We start from the raw sequence: 18,270 nt of genomic DNA on the forward strand, positions 1-18,270 counted from the left end.
TCTCTGATCTCTCAAGCAGCAGTTTCAGGACTTGGGAACAGTACTATGTAATTTATATGACTGCTCCCTGCCCAACGCCTGGTCAGCACATTGCAGACCTCAAATCCCAAACCTCATGCAGCAGTGTGGCAATCTGCTCGCCTCTGCCAAGAGAAAACCAGGCATGGAGCAGGTCCCCTTAGAGACCTGAGAGAAAAAGTGCTTGTTATAAAAGATGTGCTGTGACTGTGGACAAAGAGTCTCCCACACCACCTGCTTCCACTTCCTTTTGCTTCATTTCCCAGGACCGGCTTTGAACCACATGTGGCAAACCTGGTGGTTAAATAACATCCTGGATCTAGAAATAAATGATGTAAAGAAAGCAAAAAGTTCCAGGAAGCTGATGTGTTTGTTGACAGGCTGGGAGGGGGATGATGCAAATAACTCCCTACATGTTATTTGCACGTACTGAAGTGTAAAAATAATTCCTTAGGCCAACTCTCAAGGCTTGCAGGCAGCCAGGACCCAGGTGCAGCACTGCTGAAAGGATCCTGTAAGCCACGAGTAAACCATGAGTGGATTTTCACAGGTGCTGAGACTGGATTTGGCCCTGGCTCTTTTCCTGATGACCCAGCAGGCTGCCTGGCACTTAGAAAACCCACTGTCAGCCCCACATGGCCCTTGCTTATAGCAACACTCCTCCCCCCTGGCTGGGATGCCAAGGCTTTCCTCCTTCCCTGGCTTTGGAAATGGAGAAACTTGTTTTACCTCTGTGCAACAGGACTTTCAGGTCTGATGGTGTAGGAGGAGGCTGGTGGGCAGAGTGGGGATAGCAGTGTGGAAAAGGAGTCATAACATTCAGGGTTCTTATTCCTGTTTACAAGTGCTTGTGGTGCCTTTGAAGACACCCTAAGGAGCATACACTCTCTCTGAACGAAAAAAGGCAACACTGGGAAGGTGCTGTCACCTCAGAGCCACTCCTTAATCCCTAGTGTGTCAAAAACAAGTGTCAGCGCTTGCAATAAACATTTATGCACTAAAAATGAGCAAACACAGCTGGTGTGAAATCCCTTATCCTCATGCTGGGCTGTCAGCAGTCTGGACCACATTAATGAGGCTGTACTGGAGCCGAAGCACAAGCGGACGTGTGGCTGGGAGCCAGAGGAGGAGTTGGTTTCCCCTGCAGCAACACCTGGAACTCCTCACCCTGCACTGACCCGAGGGGTTTCCCACCTCCAAACTGGAAAAAAACCAAAAACAAAAAAACTAAAAAAAAAAATCCTATGTGCTTTGCAAATAGTTCCTAAACACAGTGTCGTCTGTCCTCTGTTATGCAACACGTGAAGTTCTCATCTGGCCAGCAGAATGGTTAGCATTAAACATTTAAAGCTTTTTTTTCCCTTTCGCAGTTATGTACTGAGTCAGCACAAACACGGGGCAGTGAGAAGAGAAGGCATTCGGAGTTCAGAACCAGCTCAGCTCTGGGTGGAATGAAGAAAACAAATTGTTCTTGCCCTGGTGCTAATGAAGCCTGGTTTGCAGTGGACCTGTGTGTCGTGGTTGATTGATTTTAAACTGTATTATGCAAAGGCAGCAGCACATCCTCGCTGCTTACGAGGTGCTGGAGAGCCCACACACGTGAGAATGGTTGTGGAGTGAATCAGGAGGTGAGGAAAAGAATGAGGCAGGTCCCAGGTGAAACAGCCCGGTATCTCCCAGACGAATGAACTGGCTGGGGTTACGAAAGATGCTACGCTCCTCACCTGATTCCAGCTGCCCCTGGCAAAGGGCTGCTGCACCCAGGCTGAGCCACACAAACAGGTTCTGGGAGCACTCTTCAAACACATCACTGCAATGTTGGCCACTGTATCTAAAGACACCCTCATTTCATGGCTCAGGAGCCATGAACGTGCCCTTCTTGAGGTGTAATCTGGAGGTAAGAATGGTGAGGACTCCCTGCTGGCAGTTGTTTGTTTCATTCAATAGCCAAGGTTTGGTGGAAAAACAAGTCATGGAGAAAAATAAACCATGAGAGGAGAGTGTCTGGTGTAAATGACCCTTGCCCACCTGAGAAATGCCCATAGGAGAACTGCTGGGGGAAGTGAAGGGGAAGGTCTGTATCGGAGGGGAACCAAAGACTGATTCTGTGGATGGGGAACATGGAAGATGTCCCTCCCCAGGGCATAGTCCCTGGGGACAAACCCCCAACTCTGTTCCTAATGCCATACTCAGGTTTCTGGGGCTGTGCTGCCAAACACTGACTGAGATTTCTCCAGTCTGGAGGGATCATTTAAAAAGATAACGGAGAAAGCAGTGAAGCCTTCCAAGTGCACATAAAATGCTTAGTTGTTGAGTTTTTTAAACCACCCATGAGCTGTTTAGTGCAATTGCAGTAGATTTTGAAACAAAACCTGCTCCACAGCTCAGACCTCCGCCAGCCACTCCCTCAGTGGGGCATGGGTTTCACCAGCACTCATGTCCTGCTGGTCATCCCCCTCCCCGAGCATCCCTTCCAGTGCATGCATGGGTTTGGTTTGTTTGTGGGGACGCACAAATGAGCCCTTGGGGGATGTGCATCATCCTTATATAAAGTCTGATCTACTTTGATATGAGCTGTTTTTCTCAGCACCTGCTATGCAAAAGCTGCTGACCCATTTGATGTATGGTTGTGTGGTGGAGGGATACATCTCCTTTGGGACACTGAGCCCATCCTGGGGGTCCGTGAGTGGGGCTGGGATTGTCTCCATACAAGGTCTGAACTCCTTCAATTCTAGATAAGTAGAGCAGCTGAGGAAGACACCACAGGTGTTGGAGGGACACCTTTTCCCCCAAAACATCCTGACATGATGGGTTTCTATGGAGGGGTCTGCAAAAAAACACCTGGTGCACCGCAGCCCCATCAGCCTCCCCTTCTCTGGAGCACCCCAGTTCCACTCTGGATAGCTTCAGCCAGCTGAGGTACCCCAGGTATCCTGTGCCCAGCTGCTCCGGAGCATCCTACCTTCCTGTCCCCACCGCAGAGCACCCTGTGTCCCCCAGGACTTGTGCCCCAGCCTTGCTTCGCAGCACCCCATTTACCCAGGCAGCCCATACCATGGGTGGCTCCACAGTGCCCTGGCCACGCTCTGGGGCACCCCAAAACACCCCGCAGCACTCTGCACCCTGGTCCTGCTCCAGATTGCCCCAGACCCACCGGGACCCCGTGCCCGGCTTGGGTCAGAGCTCTCCACCGCCCCCCGCAAGGCTTCATTCAGCTCCAACCCCCCGCTTCTACCCCGCACCCCGGCTGGTGCGGAGCCCCTAACCCCGCCGTGACCCGGCCCGGGGGTCGTCCCGGGCACACGAGCACACGGCCCCGCCCAGGGCCAGCCCCGCCGCTCGGCCCCGGTTCCGCGGGCTCCGTTACGAAACGCGGCCGGGGCGGGGCCAATGGCGCTGGGGCAGCTCCCCCGCCGGGCCGCCCGGGGGTCCCTCCGGCGGGACGGTCCGCTCGGCTCCGGGCCGGGAGCTCGGCGGAGGATGGGCTGAGCGGAGCGGGGCAATGCGCGGGGCCGCGGCGGCGATCGCGGTGTGCGGGCACGGCCGGCCCTAAGGGCAGCTCCCCCTGCTCGGCTGCGAGCGCTGCCATGAGCGGCCCCGCCGGCCCGCAGCCCCTCGGCGCGGGGCTGGACCTGCTGCGCTGCCCCTGCTGCCGCCTGCTCCTCTGGGAGCCGGTGACCGTGTCCTGCGGTCACTCCTTCTGCAAGCCGTGCCTCGGCGGGGCCGGGCTGTCCCACTGCCCGCTGTGCCAGGAGCGGCTGGAGCTGCTGGGCGTCGGGGCGGCGAGGAGCAGCGTGGTGCTGTGCGGGCTCCTGGAGCGGTGCGTGGAGCGGGAGCGGCTCCTGGCCGGGCTGGAGGAGCGCGCCCGGGACCGCCTGGCCCGCGGGGACGCGCGGGAGGCGCTGAGGATGGCGCAGAGAGGGGTCGAGCTGGGTAAGGACCACCCGGGACAAGGGCTGGGAGTGCGGATGATGCGGTGCGGGGTGCGAGGTGCAAGGGGCCAATCCAGCAGCAAAGACGGGGATGCGCGGGCTGGGCTGTTGGAGCAGGTGGGTACCAATGGAGGCCACTGTGTCCCAGCACCTCATGGCACTGCGAGCCTGCACAGTCCAGAGCTGGAAGACCTGGGAAGGTGGAAGTGTTGTAAAGCAGGGCTGATGGGGATGGGAGGGGAGTGCAGCTCCTGGGCATTTCTTCTTTTTTCGTGCATGTCCCGAGCTGATGGGAGCGGTGGGCTGCCAGGCAAGCCCCGCTGCTCATCCCGATGCCAGGACCGTGGTCGGGGCTCACTGCCTGTGTCCCATCGGCCACGTGCTTCTGGAGGGGAAAGAGCAGCAGATACATCTTGCCTCCTGGCAGTATTTCAGGGTCAGAGGAAGAGCTCTGCCTGGGAGCGGAGAGCATTATGTAAAGTGGTTGGGACTTTTCCAGTCCGGGATGGACACGTCCTTGCCCCAAAGCCTGGCGAGGACACAGCCTTGGCCGAGCTCCTGTGCCATCCCCATGGTGCAGGTCAATCCCCCATCCTGGCCCCCTTTGGCAACCAGCTCTGGCGAGACACTTGCCTGCAGGGCCAGGATCGGGCCGGGGGTTGGTGGGGGTAGTTTGGTAGTGGTGATGTTCTGCTTTAATGCGTGGCTGTAAGTGGATTTCTTGGAAAGTGATACTTAAATAAAAGGGGTTATACAATGCTTCTGGAGCAGGGGGTTGGGGCAACGGAGGCAGAACTGTTTCTATGACAGCAGTCAGCTCTCCTCCCGCAGCAAAGGCTCTTATGCATCTCCTGCTGCGAGACAAGTGCCAGAGGTGTCAGGCTGGAAACGAAAGGCTGAGCGGACCGGTCGATCCTGGTGTTGGCAGCAGAAAGTAGGTCCTTTTATGCAACCTGCAGAGGCATCGGTCTCTCCCTGCACACCGGTCCTTCAGCACAAAGGCAGTGCACAGCTCTGCTACTGCTTGCCTTATTGCCAGGCTTTTACCTGGCTGGGGTGTACCAACCTCTTTTTAAAAAGCCTCTGTGGGTATAAAGAGGAAACACTGCAAGCTCTGTCCTCGCTTTCCCCTGCACGTTCTGTATCCCGAAGGACAGGAAAGTCTGGCTTAGGGCAATAAGGAAATTGCAGTCACAGCCTCAGCTCCAGTGAACCTGTGCTTGCTGGTGCTGCCAGGCTGAGCCACGTGGGTGGTGCTTTGGGATGTGTTTTCCAACTCCTGCAGAGAGCGTTCAGCTGCACAACTTCTTATGGGCTCCCTTTCACTTTCAAACAGAACCCCTAATAAATGCTTGACCCAGGGAATGTTTTTTTTTGTGGTTTGGTGTTGCATGACGGGCCACTCTGCAGTGCCCTGCTCAACCCAGCCTGCAGACCAGCTCTCTTTGCTTGGGTGAAAATAAGCTGTCAACTTTTAATCTTCATTCTTTCTAAGTGAACAAGAGAAAAATGCACTGTAACACGTAACACAGGAGGCCCTCTGACATGCCTGGAGCATGGAGGCTGGTGAGTCTGTCCAGCTGCCAGCTGGCTTATGGCCCTGGTGTCTAATGATATCATAGATCAAAAATAGCTGCAGCAGAAGAGAAATGCAGAATTCCTTGCCCCGTTTTACACATCTGGGGATTTTTGTCCAGATCAGTTACTTCATTGCTGTGTAAATGTTCGACTGGATTTGCCCACATGGAAAATAAGCCTCTAGACTTTGTACCCGTTTCTTCATCCCTGTCTGTTGTTAGGGGCTGGGATATTTTGTCTCTGGATGCTTGCTTGTGGGATGGGATACGGAGCAGAAAGTTCCCACTGACTTGAGCCTCAAGGTCTCAGCTAATATCTTCAATGAAAACCAGCTCTGAAGGATCAGGTTTTGTTCTGCTGCACAACTCAGTGTGGCCCAGGCACACTGCAGGAGTGGCTGTGCCTGGGCTCTCTGCTGCTCTCTGGGGTAGGGTGGCACCAGGAGCAAAGTCCGGCTGTGCTCCATGCTGGGGGCACGGGGGACAAGGAGGAAATAGCCATGGCAGAGCTTCCTCTGCTCTGTGATAAGAAGTGGTGGGTGCCTGGGCAGGTCAGTGGGTGCCTGGGCACAGGACAGCAGAGATAAGCAGGGGAGTGGGCAGATGTTTCCTGTGCCTGGCTGTCATGGAGCTGCTAGTCTTGACCTGCAGTTTGATGGCAGAGCTGTGTCAGCACTGTGTTTGAACCAGGCCAGGAGGAAATGCTGCCAGGTTTGGAAGTGCAGGAGACATCATCATCAACGATATCTCCTGATGATCTCTGATCGGCTGCCGGCCAGGCTCATGGACCCAGCTTGCACTGAGAGATACAAGGCAATGTTGCCCACACCACTTTGCCACAGTAAATGCAGCAGCAGTGCCCGCAAATGGTGCCTAATTTGTGATACAAGGTTGTCCTCAGTGCCTGCAGAGCCACCACAAGTGCTACCTGTGCTGGACCTACCAGCATCCCACGGGGAACTGGAAGCCAGTGAGAGGACCTGTGTGATACTGGAGGACTCTCCAGAGGGGCTGCTCCCAGCAGGTCCCCAGCCCCAACCCCAAGCAGCTGTAGCCTGATGCTCAGAGCTGGGGGGATGCAGGGCTGGATGCACAGCAGTGGATGTAGGTCACCTCCATGAGCTGGGATATGACGGGGTGGGTCTGGAAATCTGCAGTTTAAACCCACAAACATTACCACACCTGGTTACTCCATATTCCATGACTGTGGGCTTTTGCAGTGCTACTTGCTCATTTTCTCTGACATCCCCCAACCCATTTCTCCTGCTGGCACTGCTGACAGGAAGGAAGGTCTTCATGGGGTTTTCCAAGGCAGGAAAGAAGAGGATCTCACTGCCAGTTATTTAGGAGCAGGCTGGAGCATGTGGGGCACCCAGCACTGTGATACTTGGAAACCCCAGGTCATGTAGTGGAGGCAGATTCTTGCACCCCCCCCCATCTTCTCCTTTGCCCTGGGAGAGCAGTGGCAGCCAGGTAGGCCCAGGAGCTCCCTGGTGGTTTGGGAACTCAGGTATCCATAGCTGCAGTCGTGTTTGGTAACATGTTATTGTGGCTCTGTGGGGTGAATCACACTGCAGAGCCTCCCGTGGCTGCAGCCCCATGGGGAGACGTGTATGGTAGAGCCTTTTTGCTACATCCCAAAAAGATGGATGAAAGCCCAGATCCCAGCATGGTGGGGATGGGGCCTCTTGGCTGAAACTGTTTGGGGAAGATGGGGGAAAAAACAAAGAACCTCAAACAGTTTTAAACTAGATATTTAGGGGGAATAACTTCCTTGCAGAGACTGATAAGGCCAGTGACTGCCGATGAAGAGCATTGCAGGACCTGGCTGTGCTCAGCGTGACGCAGCAGAGCAGGGACTGTCCCACTGTCGGGATATCTGCCCAGCCTCATCCAGCCCTGCTGCCCCACCATGGACTCATCACAAGTGACAACATTTCTCTTTCCAGCCCCGGACTCCAGCTCCCTGCGGCTGTGCCGGGCAGAGGCGTTTGTGGCACTGGGCCAGTATCCGCAGGCACTGGAGGACCTGGACACTGTGTGCAGGGCAGAGCCTGGACAGCATGAGGTGAGTGGAGGGGAGACCCATCAGCTGACTAAACTTGAAGCCAAACCTTACTGTATGGGACCAATTTCCCTCTTTCCTGAATTCTCCTAGCCATTGGAATAATTCTGCTCAGAACTAAACTTGACAGATCTATTAGGTTGCCAACCCAGGCAGCAAGTGCTGAGAGGTCTGTCACCATGTCTGTCCTTGATTCCAGCTCTCTGTCAGCCTGGCTTTTGCAGCTGCTGCATTTTGGAGAGTCTTGCGTTTTTTTAAAACAAGTCTGAGCATGGGAGCAGGGACATGTCCAGATGCTTGGGCTTGGGATGGGAGCAGGCAGGAGGCTGGAGGGAGATTCCCTTGGGACCCACATGGGAGCTGAAGGGGCTCATGCTCAGCTGGTCACTATCTCATAGTCACTGCAGGTTTTTCTGCCCTGCAGGCCTTCTTCAGGAAAGGGAAGGTGCTTTTGGAGATGGGACAAAGAGCTGAAGCCCTGCTGGTGTGGGAACATTGCCTGACACTCAGTCCCCATTTCCACCCTGCTCGGAGAGAGATGGAGAAGGTGTGTGGAATGTACCATGGTGGGTTCCAGTGCCCTCACATCACACAGGGAGATGTCCTTGTGCTCTGAAGGGCTCAACCGAGCACTGGGCCAGCACTGAAGCAAATAACCCAAACACACCCTGCAGCGAGCAGGAAGCTGCTTTGGGGAAAGAGGGAGCCTGGCAGTCCACCCACCTCCCTACCTCCTTCTCCTAACATCCCCTGACCCCTGCTTTCTCCTTGCAGATCCTTATGCAAGACAATGCTCCTCAGGCTCTCACAGCTGCTGCACACCAGGGTGATGCTCACTTGAGCTCAACTGGTTCCCAGGTCAATGGAGGGAGCCCTGTGCTCCCATCATCTTCCACACAAGCTCAGGTACGAGTCTGCAATGATCTGAGTCTGTGATGAAGCTTGATGTCCTTCTGGGGCATCCCAATTTTGGGTTTTCTGGTGTTGGGAAAGGAGGTATGATAAGGGAAGGCTGTGTATATGGTTTCATGCTGGGGAGAGAATCTGCAGGTAGTGGAGCGTAGGAGAGCAGATACCATCAGAGCTGATGCTGTGGGGACTGAGGAAACAGAGCGGGCTCTGTCTCAATTCCTCTCCCAGTTTTATTCTACAATAATTCTGGTAATATTTTAGACTCTCGTTGTATTTAAAACACCCAAGTCACACTACATTAAGAAAAGAAAATAAAAAGAAAAAAAGTGAGGTTTACTTTTTTTCATCTAAAGGCCACGTTTGAGAACAGTTCAGTCATTAGTAGCTGTTAAGAAAAGCTCATATTTTGCTCTTTGCCTTTTATAGACAAATTTAGCAGGTTTGGAGAGAGGAGGGAAATCAAAGAAACTGGGCTCAGATACAGCAAATAGCAGGTGGTAGGACTGGACATAGTGAACCCAGGTTTTAACCATGTGATGAGCAGGAATGTGAGAAGGCCACACTCTCCTGCTGCTCCACAGATGCAAGATATTAATGTACAGCAACACACCAAAGAGCCTCCCAGTGCCATTGGGCTTGGTGGGACAGATGGGGCTGTGCATTCAAAGGGAGAAGGGGGTTTGGGCTGGATTTCATCTTTGCTGTGCCTAGGATCAGGAGGGAGAGCTGGCAGATGGCAGAGGGGATGCTGTGTCTGAGCATGGCCAGGGGACAGCCACCCCTTCCCAGCCGGGGCGACGGCAAGAACTGGAGATTTCGGCGGAGAGTCAGAACCAGGAGTTGGTAGGTAGGTGTTGTCAAAGGTACCAGAATGCTGTCTCGTGCAAAATGCTTGTTTAAAATCCATTTTGGCACTGAAAATTTGGTGTTTTCACTGCGCTCCAGCTCAGTGAGCAGACATCCCATGGGGCATCTCTGGCCAGCACAGTCACTGCTTCTCATGCCCATGAGGAGCTGGTGAACTTACACCAAACTTTTGGCTCTAGCTTGGCTCCAAACGGTGGCTAAAGCCAGACATCCCTTGTTCCCTGTCAGGGAGAGGCTTTCTTTGCTTGGGTTTGATGGAAAAAAAGATTGCTTTTCTATGTTGAAGTGGGGAATTGTCTTCTCTTTCCTTCTCTTTTGTAACTAGATGATGAAGAGGAAACAGCACCAGCAAAGTGTCCCCAGCTGTGCCTTGGGGAGCTGCTGAGCATAACTGACTTGGAGTGCTCCCTCTGCATACGGTGAGTGCTCTGTCAGGAGAGCTTTTAGGAGCAAGAATCAGCAACTGATGGGTTTTCTCTACTGGTTTGCATCTTTCTTCACATCTTAATAGGAAACTCAGTCCCAAGTGCTGCTGAGAAATAGGTTTCAGTGGAGATAAAAGATAAGAGGGGAGGCAGGGCATGCTATGCTCTGCTAGGCTGGAGGATCTCAGATTACCCTGTCTCAAGGTGCAGCATCATTAGGTCTGTATCCCTTGGGAGATGGGTGTGGAGGTGGGGATGTTCAGCAGGGTCAAAGACCAAAAGCAGTGGTGGCCCTTTGTACCTGCAGGCTGGGACAGAAGGGTGTTTTCCCAGGGAAATACTATCCACGATGGGGATATTGCAAACCCACAGGGAAGCATGTCCAAGCCCTGTGCCTGCTGGAGGTGGAAAAGGGGACAGGGTAGAGCCTGTGTCTGTCTGCTGGCTCAGGGCTGGGGAAGGGTTGGGTGTTGCACTGCCACAGGGCATGCTGAAAGCAGGCTGTTATTCCTGGTGTGTCCCAGGACCTGGAACAGTTGTGCAAGTGGCTACTGGCAGAGGGATGGGTGTTTCACTGCCAGACATGAAAGTAGGTCAAGGTCTTCTGCATGACAGCTTTTTCCAGGTCTGGGCATGGCATGGGGGAATGACATGAGGTGGGGGAGGTGAGAGATCTGATCTGAATTAGGTGAATCTAGGTCTCTTCTGAGAGCAGGAAACACTGTTCAGGAGGAGTCAGGGTTCTGAACAGGGCTTTCCTGACACCTTCATTTAATTTCTGATCCTGGAGCTACCTGAGAGCAACCCAAGTGCTTGTTGCTGGCTCTGCTCTTGGAGCAGGGGAGAAGGAGGCACTTTCCTGTCACTGTCTTTTGGACTACAGACCACTGTGGGTGTCTGGGGAACTGCAGCCCTACCAGAACCAAGGGGAGCCATGTCTATACTGATGGGGTCTGCTGGGACTCCATGGAGAGATGAGTAACAGTGCTCAGGCCTGGGATGGTTCTCATCTTACATCATTGTGCAAGTCCAACAGTGAGCCCAGACTTCTTATTAAAGGACTAAGCCAGTTAGAAACCTTTACGTTTAATTAAGAGAAGTTATGAGCAAAGCTCAGCCAGTGCAGCTTTACTGAAAGCGAATTCCAGAGCCATGGGCAGCCAGGGCTTGGAAGGCACAGTGTGAGATCACATTCCATGGTGTTGCATCCCCACAGCATCACTGTCTTCAGTGCAAAAGTCTGGTGCAGGGAGCAAATGTACCTGGAAATGATAGGAGGAGAGATGGGACGTGTTATTCCTACTGGAAGCAAAATCTCTTGCTCTCGGCAAGATGACTAAAGGAAGAAGCAGATACAAGGCTGGGGATAGACAAAAGCTGTGCCCACAGCCCTGCCCACCCTGATCTGCTCTACCTGGGCGTCTGCAGTCGCTGAGTGCTTTGTGGGACCCCTTCACCATGGGGCTGAGCTGGGCCAATGTGTCCAAGGCAGGGTGCTGAGCCAGGCCTGGGGAACAACAGCTTTGAGTGCACCCAGCTGGACTTACCTGTACTCCTTTCCCTTTGTTGCCCTCTGCAATCCATTGACTTTGATCATCCTCTGCAGGATGTTCTTCGAGCCAGTGACAACGCCATGCGGCCACACCTTCTGCAAGGAGTGCCTCGAACGCTGCCTGGACCACCGGCCCAACTGCCCCCTCTGCAAACAGAGCCTGAGAGAGGTGAGGAAATGTGTCCCACGGGAGAGCAGGGAACCAGCTCAGGCTCCTGGCAGTGTGCCCAGGGCTGGGGTGGGAAGTTGCAATGCTCCTACATAAGCAGCAACCTGGCACAGCAGTGTCAGCTCCACTCACGTGGGAATGACCAGACAGTTGATAATTAAGGCCAAGAGATTCATTTCCACAAGATGCCACAGTGATTTAGTGAGATTGTAAACAGGGCTGAGGGAGAGAGAGAGAGAGAGGCAAATGCTAATTGCTTTTAAAAATGGAAATGGATGGAAAACCTGCTAGCCTGGAGATTTGATTTAATCTTTAATGAAAAGGGATTCAGATGAGACCATCAGGGAAATTAGGTTGTCATACAAGGACTGCATCACTGTCAGAGACAGGATGCTGTGTTGGATGGGCCCTGGCTCTGTGCTGTGTCCGGAGGTCTCAGTGGAGCTGACATCCCATCCTGTTAGATGGCTCAACATCCCCTATCGGTTTTATCTCCGACTTTCTCCATTCTAAAATTATGCTCAGCTCCAATAAAAGTGAGTGTGATTCAGAGGCCAGCAGGGCCTCAGGGCTTCCTCCCTGCTCTTCTCCAACCTTTTTCTGGGTCTAATTTCTTTTAGTACCTGAAGGCTGGAAGGTATAGCCCCACTGTGCTGCTGCAGGACATCATGCTGGCCACCTTCCCTGCACAGCTGGCCGAGCGCTGGGAGCTGCACCGGGCTGAGATGGCAGAGCTCTCCAAGTAAGCAGGGACCTGCTCCAGCGTGTGTGTATGTGGGGGCTGGGAGGGGCTGGGAGGGGGCTGTCCACATCCCATATCATTGCTCTGGCTTGGTTCTGCACAAGCAATGTCTGTCTCACATCCAGGACCACACCACAGCAGTGCTGGTTGAGCGTGGAAGTGCCCCATGGGGCGCCTGGGGGTTGAGGACCATCTTTGCAAAGAGCTGTTTTGTGGCCAGAGTCTGTCTTTGGGCTCTTGGGGAACCAAGTGGAAGCTTTAGTGTTACTCTGTGCCACAGTAACAGCTGATGCATTGGGATAGGAAAGCTTGGGGAGGTGTCTCAGTGTTTTCTCTTCCTGTCCCCCAGCCTGACCAAGAACATCCCCATCTTCGTATGCACCATGTCCTTCCCAGGCATCGCCTGCCCTCTGCACGTCTTCGAGCCTCGCTACCGCCTCATGATCCGGCGGTGCCAGGAGACCGGAACGAGGAGGTTTGGCATGTGCATATATGAGAATGGGAAAAGGTGAGCTCTCAGGCAAGGCAGCTTCCCTCTGCCCCAGCTGACTTGCCCCTCTCTGCCCCAGCCCCAAATATCTAAAATTCCGCGTAGTTCGGAGATATTTCGTATCTCGTGGCACCTCGTAGATAAAATCAGCAGAAAGGTGCTGTGTTCCCCACACAGCAGAGTGAAATGGAACCTCGCTGCCTTCCAGCATCACCACCAGCCAGGCAAGGAATGAGGCCAGCACTGGAGCTGTGCAGAGCCAGTGATGGCTGTTTAATACAACATCCTTGGAACAGCTTCTGGCTCAGGACATCTCTGAGCTGTTTGTTGGCTGTGACCTCCAGATCCTCTGAGTGAGCACTTGAAAACTGCCATATTTCTTATACTTTGCTCTTAACAAGCTCTGAGAGGACATTGGGTTAAATGGGCCATTGTTTGGTGCAGCCTGACCATCCATATGTTCCTGTTGGCATCTCCAGATCTCAGATGGGCTCAGTCTCCAGACATCTAACCCAAGTATTCTGTAAAATACCTGTATTTGCACGACACATCCTCCCCGTGCTCCACTCCTGTTCAAGTGAAATGAGATAAATAACATTCTCTGGGCTTTGGGAAGATGTCACTGAAAGGGGTGGTGTCTTCAGGACCACCAGACATCAGGGCAGTGTGAGGAGCTGAGTAATTTTGGTATATGGCAAATCCAAGGGAGTACAGGCAGTGTGCTCACTGTTCCCTGCCGTCATAGCAGCAAGTGGTAACTCAGTTCAGTGGTGCCAAGCATTAGGACAGGAGACAACAGGCAGAAACTGATGCACACAAAGTTTCACCTGAACATGAGAAAGAATTTGTGTGCTGTGCATGTGACCATGCACTGGCACAGGGTGCCCAGAGAGGGTGTGGAGATATTCCAGAACTGTCTGGATGCAATTCTGTGCCATGTGCTCTGGGATGACCCTGTTTGAGCAGGGAGGTTGGACCAGATGACCCACTCTGGTCTGTTCCAACCTTACCCATTCTGTGATTGTGTGAACAGACTTGAGTGAATCTCTGTATTTGCCCTCTCCAAGACCTAGGCCTTTTTCTCCTTTGCAGGTGGTACCTTCAGGACAAGCAGATCTTGTCACTGGTGTCCCAGCTCAGGCCCCTTTTTTTCTCTCCCTGTCTCCCTCCAGTTTTGCTGATTACGGCTGCATGCTGGAGATCCGGCAGATCGAGCTGCTGGCAGATGGGAGGTCCCTGGTGGACACCATCGGCCGGCGGCGGTTCCGGGTGCTGAGCCGCGGGCACAGGGACGGCTACCACACCGCCGACATCGAGTACCTGGAGGACAGGAAGGTGAGGGCAGGGCTGGGCAAAATCCCAGGCTGCAGTGGCACAGAACCTCCCTGTGGACACCTCTGTCCCTCGTCCCTCCGTGCAGGTGGCCGGGGAGGAGCTGCAGGAGCTGCAGTGCCTGCACGAGAGCACCTACCGCCTGGCTCAGCGGTTCTGTGAGCATGGAGACCTTACCTCCAGGCACATCTTGATGCAGCATGGACCACTGCCGGAGAAGGAGGAGGACATCCAGGTAATGCCCAGAGGGAAGGGACTCTCTAAACAGAGAGGGTACCAAGAGAGCCTCTGAAGCAGTGCTGTTCCTGCACTAAGCACCCTGATTCCTTACTCGGCATCCCCCCAAGATGAACAAAAGAAATCCAGTTTTTCTGCCCTGTTAACCTGTTACAGTGTCTCTCAGAGGGATGGCAGGGCTTCTCCCATAAAACTGTTTAATGTTACTTTATGGAAACTGAGCACAGAGTTTTAAAATCTTTCCCAGAGTCTTTTCCTAAATGAGAACTGAGAAACGGAACTTTCTGGACATGAAAACACTTTGGAAAAAAAAGAAATGGGCAAAGAAGTGAACCCTGCATCTCAGCGAGTCTGCAGTCTCCTTTCTCATTGTGATCCTTTGAGACAGCCATAGCTGGCCAGAGGCGAGGAGTTAAGAGGACAGGATCCTGTTTGCTTATTACATTGCCTCTGACAAATTCAGATTCTGTAGGAAAAAAATCCCAAAACCTAATTTTCAGTCCTTCAGGAAAGTGTTTCCATGTGGATTGGAAATATATGCTCTTGCTGGCTTGTCCCAGGCTAGGGCTGTCCTGGCCACCAGTCACGTTAATGATGAGCTCAGGAATTACAGAAGACTCGCCCCCCTTCAGCTGAATTGAGATTTTCCCTCTTACTTTGGCTCAGATTTTAAAGGAGCGGATTTACAAAAGCAGTGCCCAGTGACTGCGCTTGCCTGGCCTGCACCTCACCTCTGTGAGACCAGTGCCCCATAAACATTGATCATTCAGGATTTGGCCCATGCTAACAAAAAGCATTGCCTTAAACAAGGAAATGCACAAGATATTTCATTGTCTCTATAGTATAGACTTTTTACCGGTTACATCTGTGTCTGGAGACTCTCTGGGGAATGCTTGTCTGGAAATTAAATTAGTTTTTCCAGCAGTCTTGAGCTTGGACAGACGAAAGGGCCGTTCGGAGGAGTACCTTAGCCAAATCCACCCTGAGCAGAGCAACTGTCTCCCATCAGCGATGGGACTCCATCCCTGCCCTTACCTTGCAGCTCCTGATGTGGGGGGGTCTCTCCCTCTCCCTCTCTCTCCCCTCCAGGCTTCAGTGGATGGCCCGACGTGGTGCTGGTGGCTCATCTCCATCCTGCCCCTCGACCCGTCCTACCAGCTGAACCTCTTCTCCTGCACGTCCCTGCGTGCCCGCCTCACGCAGCTGCAGCGCATCCTGGCTGCCCTCCTGCAGCAGCCGCCCACCCGGCCCCTGCTGCCCGAGCGCAGCCCCCGCGTCTGACCCCACCCCTCGGGGTTCTCGGTGTTGCTTCGTGGGTTTGTGTGTGGTTTGACACCCTCCTCCTCCTCCTCCTGAAGTGACCTCAGTGATGAGCTGGGCACCCTCTGCCCAGCTCGGCAGGGCCGGGGCTGCACCGGCAGCCACACTACGCCGTCCATGCCCCCTCCGTGAGCTGCTCGGCGCCACTGCCAAGGGGGATACCGGGATGGAGAGCTGGGTTGTGTCTCCAGAGCCAAAATCACTTGCTGAGTGGCTTCTTCACTAAGGAGGATTCTCCTTAGGGCAGAGGACTGAGTGCTAGGGTGGCCTCAGTTTTTGGCTCTTTCACTTTGAAGGACAACATAGGGGTTTTGGTAGATGGTCCTGCTCCGTGCAGCAGGTTTAGAGGCTTGGAAGAGGTGGCACTGGGGAGGTAGGGAAGTGCCAATGGCTTCCCGCAGCCTTGATGCTGATGGATCTGCCTCTGCTTCCAACTTCAACCTAATTTCTATTTGAAAGAAGAAAGGTTGAATTAAAGAATCTGAAACTCATGGTCCTGCTCATAACCACCTCCACGACCACGTGGTGAGTTGATGCCTCTCTTCAAGTGTGCCCAGTCTGGGCATCCCCTTCCTACCACTCTTCTTGGTGCTGTGCTGTGTTTGCTGTGCTGAGCTCCCTGACCCCTTTCCCTGGGAGACTGCCAGCCATTTCCCTGGCTGCTGGCTCCGGTGTTATGAAGTGCCATGGCAGGTGGGAATAGGGCAGCACTGGTGCTTTTCCTCTGTTCAAAGGCTGCTGTTCCCAAGCCTGGCTGGGTTCAGGTTACAGAGTTGGACCTGGGGGCTGGGAGGAGCTGAGGGAGTTAATTTGAAAGTGTTTTTTGAGACTTTCTGCTTCTTTACTAGTGCAATTTTCCCCTATTCAGTGTTCCTTGTGAACATTCTGCCTCCTCAGGAGAGAGGCTGGACCCAGAAAAGTTTGGGATGCCCCAAAAGAGCACAGGGTGAAGTCACAGGGAGCCGAATATCTGGAGGGGCAGGGAGGGGATGAGCCCCTTGTCAAGGGATCAAGTGCTTGGCTGCTGCTTGTCTTGAAACACAGGGAAAAGACTATCCCTCTGGACAGACTCGACTTTGGTCCATGGAAATTCTGGAGGTTTGGGATTTTTGTCTACCATCCATGATTTTCAGTGACTTTGGGTTCGATTTAGGAGTGACATCCACTTAGTCATTGGATTATCATTGTTCCTCGAATTTTATCCCTGCTTTTCTCAAAGGCTCCACAACCCCCTCAGAGGACTGTTGGATGTGTGTTTGGGAAAGCAAATCAGGCTGGGGCTCCTGTGATTCTTCCTGCATGTGTTGCTGTGCTGAGCCTGGGGTGGGGGACTTTGGGCATAGCTGGGCCCAGCTATGGGCATAGCCCCGGAGAAGTCCCTGCCCAGGGCCACCTCCTTTCCCTCTCCTGCTCTCTCCAGGAGTGAGAAGTCTCTGTCCCTCCTCTCCATCAAAGTGCCTGCCTGGAGCAACAGTCAGGAGGGTGCTGAGGGCTTGCTTCCCAGGAACCATGGTGAGCACAGCTGAGGACAGCTCAGAGCTGTGTTTGCTCCTCTACCTTTGAGCCATCTTCTGCCCCTCTTGGCTGCTGCGTTTGGAGCACCATGGCTACCCCAAAGGGCCATATCCCTGGCATGTCAGATTGGGATAGGCAGGGGTAGGTGATGAAGGGATGCCTCACAGTCCCAGGGCAGGTGCAGTGCAGGTAGGGGGATGACACTGAAGTTTGGGAAGTGCCTTTCTTTTCCACAGGGTCAATGGGAGCTCACCCAGTGACACCCCCACTCTGAGCCCCTCACCAACCCCTCCAGTTGACTGTTCCCCAGGTGTGAGAGCTCCCTGTGGGTCCCTCCAGCAAGGAGGTGGCATGGGGGGGATGCAGGGAGAAGTCCCCCACGTCCACACTGGGGAAGAGCCAGGGACCAGAGGCACCTCTGCCTGGCTGCTTTGGGAAGGGATTCCTGCAAATCGCTCCAGTTTGCTTGGAGTGCTTTGTGGTTTGTATTGGTATCTTTGTTCTCAGAATTAAATTTTCTTTCTGGTCATTGAAATAAAGACCTTTTTTTGGTCGTCGTTCTTTTGTTCCTGGTGTTTAACATTTAGCTGCTCGTTCATAAAGGTACTTGGGCATTACCAGGAGATTTGGGGACACTTGGAAAGGTGACCTCCTGGTGTGCAGACAGCAAGGTGAACACAGTGAAGCAAGGGTAGGTGGCAACAAGGGGAAAAAATAATGTGGTTTTGCTTGCAGAAGGTGAGTCTGTGAAACAAGACAGGAGAGACATGCTCCTGCCTGTCTGTGCAGCTAAAGGCTTTGGGGAAGGATGGGAACCAGGAGACCAGTCTGGTGGAGATGCTGACCTGTGTGGGATGACTCTGGAGGCTGGTCCCCAAATGCTGTGGAGAGCATCTGCCCCTGTCCTGCCTCTACAACCGTGGGCAGAGGGCTGGGATCTGGGAGCAGGCTTGCTTTTGGCAGCTGGTGTTAGGGACGAGAGATGATCCAGGGAGATATGCACAGGCTCTAGAATGAGAGGGTGGTCCTGGATGGAGAGGGAATGTCCTTCTGGGACAGCTCTCATCTGTGTCTTGCTCCCCACTTACCTCTACCCTCTACTTCCCAAAGGTCTCAT

At 53.6% G+C, this 18,270-nt stretch overlaps 1 protein-coding gene across 1 annotated transcript; it reads left to right on the top strand.

Moving 5' to 3' along the window:
- Positions 1-3,539: 3,539 nt before the first annotated feature.
- On the top strand, positions 3,540-17,710 carry LOC126638319 (LON peptidase N-terminal domain and RING finger protein 1-like). The gene is made up of 12 exons (XM_050312094.1): positions 3,540-3,951; positions 7,477-7,595; positions 8,017-8,139; positions 8,367-8,498; positions 9,216-9,351; positions 9,697-9,790; positions 11,403-11,517; positions 12,138-12,259; positions 12,609-12,767; positions 13,922-14,084; positions 14,170-14,316; positions 15,408-17,710. The coding sequence occupies exons 1-12, from the start codon at positions 3,606-3,608 to the stop codon at positions 15,597-15,599; spliced, it is 1,848 nt and encodes a 615-aa protein (XP_050168051.1). The 5' UTR covers positions 3,540-3,605; the 3' UTR covers positions 15,600-17,710.
- Positions 17,711-18,270: the final 560 nt, after the last annotated feature.

The sequence above is a fragment of the Myiozetetes cayanensis genome, unplaced genomic scaffold, assembly GCF_022539395.1.
Source record: "Myiozetetes cayanensis isolate MyiCay16 unplaced genomic scaffold, myiCay2020 scf17, whole genome shotgun sequence".
Classification (NCBI taxonomy): Eukaryota; Metazoa; Chordata; class Aves; order Passeriformes; family Tyrannidae; genus Myiozetetes; species Myiozetetes cayanensis.

Coding starts and splice junctions, on each gene's coding strand:
- LOC126638319 (XM_050312094.1), top strand. CDS start 3,606: ATGAGCGGCCCCGCCGGCCCGCAGCCCCTCGGCGCGGGGCTGGACCTG. Junction 8,499..9,215: donor CATCTTCCACACAAGCTCAG/GTACGAGTCTGC, acceptor TGCTGTGCCTAG/GATCAGGAGGGAGAGCTGGC. Junction 12,768..13,921: donor ATATATGAGAATGGGAAAAG/GTGAGCTCTCAG, acceptor GTCTCCCTCCAG/TTTTGCTGATTACGGCTGCA.